The 7,358-nt window shown below is 26.6% G+C and overlaps 3 protein-coding genes across 3 annotated transcripts; all 3 read left to right on the top strand.

Annotated features, from left to right (window-relative positions):
* Positions 1-13: 13 nt before the first annotated feature.
* LOC118073068 (uncharacterized) lies at positions 14-1,096 on the top strand. The gene is made up of 3 exons (XM_035093752.1): positions 14-291; positions 465-580; positions 651-1,096. Exons 1-3 carry the CDS (start codon positions 121-123, stop codon positions 1,006-1,008), a joined length of 645 nt encoding a protein of 214 aa, XP_034949643.1. The 5' UTR covers positions 14-120; the 3' UTR covers positions 1,009-1,096.
* A 661-nt stretch (positions 1,097-1,757) lies between these two features.
* On the top strand, positions 1,758-2,704 carry LOC118073840 (uncharacterized). Its single transcript, XM_035094927.1, has 3 exons — positions 1,758-1,945; positions 2,011-2,126; positions 2,270-2,704. Exons 1-3 carry the CDS (start codon positions 1,775-1,777, stop codon positions 2,625-2,627), a joined length of 645 nt encoding a protein of 214 aa, XP_034950818.1. The 5' UTR covers positions 1,758-1,774; the 3' UTR covers positions 2,628-2,704.
* A 1,559-nt stretch (positions 2,705-4,263) lies between these two features.
* LOC118065042 (uncharacterized) lies at positions 4,264-5,514 on the top strand. Its single transcript, XM_035080474.1, has 2 exons — positions 4,264-4,471; positions 4,957-5,514. The coding sequence occupies exons 1-2, from the start codon at positions 4,301-4,303 to the stop codon at positions 5,434-5,436; spliced, it is 651 nt and encodes a 216-aa protein (XP_034936365.1). The 5' UTR covers positions 4,264-4,300; the 3' UTR covers positions 5,437-5,514.
* The last annotated feature ends 1,844 nt before the right edge of the window (positions 5,515-7,358 follow it).

Below are 7,358 nucleotides of genomic sequence, written 5' to 3' on the forward strand. Positions count from 1 at the left end.
ATTGTTAAAAGATAAATATGTGTTTTCTATTACCCAATTTAATAGCCGTTTTAGATTTCAAACATATATAAAGAGAGTTCTCTTCACAATGGTGGTAGAGTTTCAAAAAATTTTCTTATCATGAATTTAATAAAAAATCTTTTACTTTTAACTATTGTTGTTATAAATATTTGGATAATTACTGGTCATGGAATGGTGATGAATCCCGTTAGTCGAGGATCAGCGTGGCGTAAAGGATTTAATACTCCTAAAAATTACGATGACAGTGGAAATTTTTGCGGAGGATTTTACGTAAGATTTGTTTTAATAAAAGTTGATTATTTGATTTCTATAAATTCTTTTATCTTAACCAAATCTAATTAATAATAAATTGACAATTGAAAAAAAGTCGCCTACTGTCAAGTTACTTTATTAGTATATTTGTTAATATTGATAATTGCTTATAATATTAGCAATCTTTATAGACACAGCACGGTCGTAATAATGGAATGTGTGGAGCTTGTGGTGATGATTATGCCATAAAACCTCCAAGACCTCATGAAAATGGAGGATTATATGGTACTGGTACCATTGTTAAAACGTAAATATTTATGACATTCATGTAATTAATTTTTATAAATATTCATCTTCATCATCAATTTGAATTCTAGGTATAAAATTGGATCAAAAATGGATATAATTGTGAAACTAACTGCATCACATATGGGTCATTTCGAGTTTGCTCTATGTCCACTAAAACATCATAAAGATATTGAAACTGATGAATGCTTTAAAAAATATCCATTACGTCTAGTTTCTGGTGGAATTAAATACCCAGTTAAAATACAAAAAAACGGTGATATTCGAGTCAGAGTAATGCTACCACCAAAATTAAAGTGTAAACATTGTGTTCTTCGTTGGCATTATAGAGCAGGAAATAATTGGGGGACATGTTTTGATGGCACTCAGGGCTTGGGATGCGGAAATCAAGAAACATTCAGAACTTGCTCTGACATAGCTATTTTATAAAATATAAAAAATTACGTTTTTTTAAAGTTTTTTTTTCTTTGAAATAAGTAAAATATTATCATCAATAAAAATGGAAATGGTAAAAAAAGTTGATTTTTCGAAAGAAATTTTACATAAATCTATTTTAGTTATAATTAAAAGTAAAACTTGACACAGAAATTATTAATGAAAAAATTATTCAAATAACATTTAAAGTATAGTATTTATTTGATAAACAAAAAATTCATAAGAAATAAGCAGAGTAGCTCTTTTTAAAATGATTATACAAATATAAAACAATAAATGAAGTAATTTATAATTCAGCTAAATCTTAAACAATTAGATTTATGATTTGATAATCTTCATAATAAGTAAATATTTGGGTACTGTAGTTTATGATTAAAACAAAATTCCATCAACTATTTTAAGTCAACAACCAATTTCAAATTGATTTCTAAATAGAATAATTGAGTATACATATATTCATGATCACATTGTAATACTGATAAATAAAAACCTATATTTTAAAAAAATTAAATTAATTAAACAAATAAACTTCTGTTTTCTGACCTTGAAATGAAAAAAAAAATGAACTCATTTCGTTAATAAAATAAAAGAGATCTGGTTATTCGGGTCGTTAAAATATTCCATTATTAACCATGCATAATAATATACATAAAATAATTTTTAATCAATTATTTACATTAGATTTATACTTTCGTATATATAAAAAGGCGCTTGAAATAACTTTAAAAACAGTGTATCAGTAACAAAAAAATTTTCTATCATGATTTTTATAAAAGTCATATTTACTTTTTCAATTTTTACTATTAGTTGTACCAAAGTCTTAGGCCATGGAATGGCTATAGATCCAGTTGGTCGCGGATCTGCATGGCGACAGGGATTTAAAACCCCAGAAAACTGGAATGACAATGAAAATTTTTGTGGCGGATATGGGGTAAAATTCAAATTTTTTATTCACAATAATAAAAAAATAATAAATTAAAGTATTATTTTTGAAAGGTTCATTATGGCATTAATAAAGGGAAATGTGGAGCTTGTGGAGATGATTATTCTTTAACTGTTCCTAGACCTCATGAAAATGGTGGATTGTATGGTACTGGCACTATTGTTCGAACGTGAGTTTTATTTAGTTTAAATAAAATAAACTAACTTTGATGGATAAATAAGTGAAAAAATATTGATCTATTCAATTGATACTAGTTAATTTATAATTACAAATGAAATGATGGTTTTAAATTATTTACAATTGTTTTTGCAGATACAAGTCTGAGTCTATCATTAATGCAACAATTCAGTTAACTGCATCACACTTAGGATATTTCGAGTTTGCTCTTTGTCCTTTGGAAAATGAAAAAGATGTTGAGACAGAAGATTGTTTCGAAAGATACCCATTACGTCTAGCTTCAGGTGGATATAAATATCCTGTCAGATCTTCAGGCAATACATTACATACAGTAGAACTAGTTCTTCCTCAAAATTTGAAATGTAAGCAATGCTCATTTAGATGGCATTATAGAACTGGAAATACTTGGGGTATTTGCCCAAATGGAAAAGGTGATTTAGGGTGTGGTAATCAAGAAACGTTCAGAACTTGCTCAGATATTGCAATTGAATAAAAATATAACAGTTAATAATATTGTAAACATTTAAATTGAAATAAAATTTTAGATATATATGTACATTTAAAAAAAAATACTATTTATTGATTTAAAAAATCGCAATACTTGCCTATTTCCTTCTTCAGCTACCCTAATAGCCAAGATCTGACATCAGAATTTTCGACAGCCTTACGTACGTCTGCTTGCTTTCTGCAGCAGCATCTGACGTCTAACTAAACGTTGATCTTTCGTTAAGAAACCAAAAGATAACAACATACGTAAGTCTGACGACAGTCTGTTTCCTAATGGCTACAAGGGATATAGTAACGAAGATGTCAAGTTTTGTTCTTCTATTTATTAAAATCAAATAAAAACTACAAAATTCCTCCATTTCGTTTTTTAATAACTTTTTACTTTAGTCTATTCATTAAACTTCCGAGTTTGTAGAAACAAAATACTCAATCGTTTACCAAATATTGACAAATAAAAATGATCGTTATCCCAATAACGATTTAATTTTTTTAGTTACAATTCAATTTAGTTAATCCAGGTTAAACAATTTAATTTGATACGATTCAATTATTTAACATACTTTTGAGTAAATTCGATCATATTGAAAAGATTCAATCAAGAAGCAACAATATTTTTTATTTGTAATATGAATTAATTGCAAAATGGATTCTATGAGATTCTGTCGGCAACTTTTTATTGAATCTAAATGAAAATTTAAAAGATTGTAGAGAAGAATACAATAAGTTAGAAATAATAGAGTCTAATTATCTAGTAAACAACATTATTTATTGAATGAAAATAATCATAACATTTTGAATAACATTTATCTCAAACATGATTATTTTTTGCATATTTTTTACCTGTTTCGTGATTTTCTTAAATGTAAAAATAATCAACTTTATAATATTGAAAATTTTCTCATTTATTAATTGTACTTTTTACGTGATATCAGCAAACAGTTGAATGACTTTTTTTTATTTCTTGAATATCTGATTTCAATAATTTTTTACTTTTTATTATCAAGTGTTTTTTATTCAGATAAACGTTATAAATAATTTGTTCTATTTGGCACAATAATAATAATTATCTTTGATATATCCAAAACAACTAAATAAGTTTTGTCGTAAGTTACAAACAGAATCGTTCAATCTGTCACTTATATCTTTAAAAATGTTATATTTCAATTGAAACCGCGGAAAATATTTATAATAATTAATATTTAATTTTAAATATTATAACAAATGTAATTAGTGCAAATGAAATCAAATAATTTATTAAACAAAAATTCACTTCAATATGAACTTCAGTTATCTTATCCGTGTATAAATATGAACAATCAATAATTCATAAATACTACTATCTTTTATGAACAAACTGTCTGTATGAAAATGTGGGTTCCTTATTCATTAATATGAAACATAAATATTAACTCTAATGTATGCGAAAAGAGCAGAATGAATCGTCTGTCAAGATTGCAATAATGGATATTACAAATTTAATCAACTGTTCAATTAGAAATTTTTCAGATGTTTTGCAGTGATGTCTTCTTTATGGAGTGTACTATTATGATTATTTCATTCATGCCATTTTATACTATAAAATGAATGTCCATCAAAGTGATTATTAATAATTATCAAAAAATCTTTGTAAGTCTCACACTTCTCTAAATTATCACAAAAATGACTTTCATTAAATTTTTATTTATTATTACTATAATGATGGTTAATTTATCGGAGATTTTTGGTCATGGAATGTTGATGGATCCTGTCAACCGAGGAAGTGCCTGGAGGAAAGGATTTAATACACCAGTCAATTATAATGACAATGGAAACTACTGCGGTGGATATACGGTAAATTATATTCACTATTTTAAGTAACTTGGAAAAAATTCCCTCCACTTCCGAATATTATAAAGAATATTTTTAAAATACTTAAAACATAAAAAATAGCAATTATATCATCAAAAACTTGAATGAAATTTTTTTAAACTCATCCAATTAAAACCTTCTTAAGATATTACAAATTTCTTTTATTTTTAGAATTTTAGTTCATTAATATTACTGTTTTTTTCATATACATACACTTTTATAATGAATTTGAATATTTATAATAATATAATTTATGCTTTATGAGTTTCTTTTATGATTGGAATTTTTTATTCTGATAAATTTGTGAATTTTTCAATAAGACATTTCGAAAAATAATTTTTTAACTGAATTATTTATTAATTATACGGTATATTTTAATTAAATAAAAAAGAATTATATAACAATTAGACCTATTTGATATGATTACTATTCCTTTACATATTTTATTAAATTACACTATTTTACAGGCTCACTTTATAACAAATAAAGGCAAATGTGGCGTATGCGGTGACAATTACTCAAACAAACAGCCAAGAAGTAATGAAAACGGGGGACGTTATGGAACTGGTACAATTGTCAAGTCTTACCAAGAGGGCCAACAATTCGATGTTATTGTTAATCTCAGTGTCAATCATAGAGGATATTTTGAGTTCGCACTTTGTCCTTTAAAAGGAAAAAATGATATTGAAACAGAAGAATGTTTTGCAAAATATCCACTAAAATTAGCATCAGGCAAAGAAGCTTACAATTTAACATCTGGACGTAGTGGATACTACAAAATTAAACTTCAACTTCCTAAAGGTCTTACTTGTGAGCAATGTTCTTTACGCTGGAATTATAAAACTGGTAATGCTTGGGGAACTTGCGGAGATGGCAAAGGAGCAACTGGCTGTGGTAATCAAGAAACATTCCGTACTTGTTCTGATATCTCAATTGTCCCAAAATAAACGTTTACTTAATTTTGATATTTTCAACTTTTCTTGTAAAATTGACCAATAAATAAATTTTTTGTTGTATGTAGAAAACTGTTTAAAAAAAAAAATCCGGAATTTTTTAACACGACATATCATAATATTTCAATTAATGTTTTCTACTCAAACTTTTTTAAATTTATCTCAAAAGAGTTGACAATGAATTAAAAATTACACTATAAAATTTTATGAGTAATAAAGAGTAGAATCTTCAAATTACAGAAAGAAAGAAAAAGGTAAATTTGTCAGTATGTTATTCTAATCTATTTGAAAATTCTATTTATGCATTTATTTTATGATTTATTCTTACCATCACAAATTATACTACTTTTACTGTTATGATTTTATCTCGAAATCACCAAATAGTTGGTCATATTCTCCTCTTTTCCTATCTATTAAAACTCATGACTTACTGTCAGGCAAAGAGATACAATTACAAAAACCGTTCGTGTGAACATAATTAAATATTTATAATATTTTTTTTTTTTTTTTAATCATGGAGATTACAATTCATTAATGATAATAGCAAAAAAAAAAATTTTTTAATTACCGTAACAAATATTAAAAAACAATAATTAAAAAATACAAAATTAAATCGACCAATCAGAAAAGCAAAACTGTGCGCTGATTGGTGAATTTTCAACTTCCCATTAGGAAGTTATTGAAATTGGGTCGATTGGTGAAATTTGAATTTTCATCATATCTCCACGTTTCATGATATTTCCAAGCATACTGACCAATTTTTAGAAATGATGTGTGTACGTATGTATGTACGGACGTCAGCATTTTTTTCATTGTCGATATCTCAAAAATGGATTGAAATATTGACTTTAACCAAAATTTATTCGGAAGATATTATTATAAAGAAGATCTGAGTGAAATTTGAACAAATTCGGCCAAAGCGGTTTTTTTATAACAAAAATATCAATGCTCTGCAGTGGTCTGGGTGCGACCCGAAAGGTCCACACGACCAACTTCCCAGTGGAAAAAATGAAAGAGCACCTCGAATAGAACCCGTTTCTAATTGTTTATAACAGATTGAATTGGTATAAACAAAAAGAGTGAGTTTCTATTTATGTTATACGATTGGTAACATTTTGTTAGTAAAATAAAAAATTATGCGTTAAAAGTACTCATATATATGTATATGTATATAGCATGGATCCCTATTTTTATTGTTTATAACAATTTTAAATTTGTTATTTAAATATTACCATGATCAATAATCATTTGTCAGTAACAATGTTCAATTGTTATGGACACAATTCCATATTATTAACAATTATGATTGACTATTATAGCGTCTTTAATGCTGTTTTCTCAATCCTGACACGAGTTTAAAATTCTTTCATTGCTGATTTTGTTTTTCAAAATTTTTTTTTCGATGAATTATTGTCATCATATTTTCATACAAGTATTCTAATAATTTAATATTCATATTTTTTAAAAGATTTTGAAATTTTGTCTAAAAAATGGTATAATTTATAAATTGAGAAATTCAGGTCATTTTCCATTTTTGCTAGTTTTTTGGTTCTGCAAAAAAAATGGTTGGACCGATTTTGCTGAAAATCTAATCAGTTCTAAGTTACATAATCACGCATCGAATGTAATTGGTCCTACATCGATATCATTTTTTGTTCTCGAGATAATCGACCAGGAAAATTCCGAACGAACATACGTACATTTACACACACAGACGTCCACTGGAAAACGATCGTATTCGACTATGGAGACCTTAACCCTTAAATACCTCGAGTATCAAATTTGATACCGAACTTTTAAAACGAAAGTACATTCGCAATTAGTTTTATTTTTTATATTTGGCTGTTTGTATAACATCACTGCTTAGTGTTCTTTCGGTCAAATAATAAAAAAAAACAACTATTTTACTATTTTTC

This window comes from Chelonus insularis, unplaced genomic scaffold, assembly GCF_013357705.1.
Source record: "Chelonus insularis isolate UGA/USDA-ARS -01 unplaced genomic scaffold, ASM1335770v1 contig_100_pilon, whole genome shotgun sequence".
Classification (NCBI taxonomy): domain Eukaryota; kingdom Metazoa; phylum Arthropoda; class Insecta; order Hymenoptera; family Braconidae; genus Chelonus; species Chelonus insularis.

Coding starts and splice junctions, on each gene's coding strand:
- LOC118073068 (XM_035093752.1), top strand. CDS start 121: ATGAATTTAATAAAAAATCTTTTACTTTTAACTATTGTTGTTATAAAT. Junction 292..464: donor ATTTTTGCGGAGGATTTTAC/GTAAGATTTGTT, acceptor CAATCTTTATAG/ACACAGCACGGTCGTAATAA. Junction 581..650: donor ACTGGTACCATTGTTAAAAC/GTAAATATTTAT, acceptor TTTGAATTCTAG/GTATAAAATTGGATCAAAAA.
- LOC118073840 (XM_035094927.1), top strand. CDS start 1,775: ATGATTTTTATAAAAGTCATATTTACTTTTTCAATTTTTACTATTAGT. Junction 1,946..2,010: donor ATTTTTGTGGCGGATATGGG/GTAAAATTCAAA, acceptor TATTTTTGAAAG/GTTCATTATGGCATTAATAA. Junction 2,127..2,269: donor ACTGGCACTATTGTTCGAAC/GTGAGTTTTATT, acceptor TTGTTTTTGCAG/ATACAAGTCTGAGTCTATCA.
- LOC118065042 (XM_035080474.1), top strand. CDS start 4,301: ATGACTTTCATTAAATTTTTATTTATTATTACTATAATGATGGTTAAT. Junction 4,472..4,956: donor ACTACTGCGGTGGATATACG/GTAAATTATATT, acceptor ACTATTTTACAG/GCTCACTTTATAACAAATAA.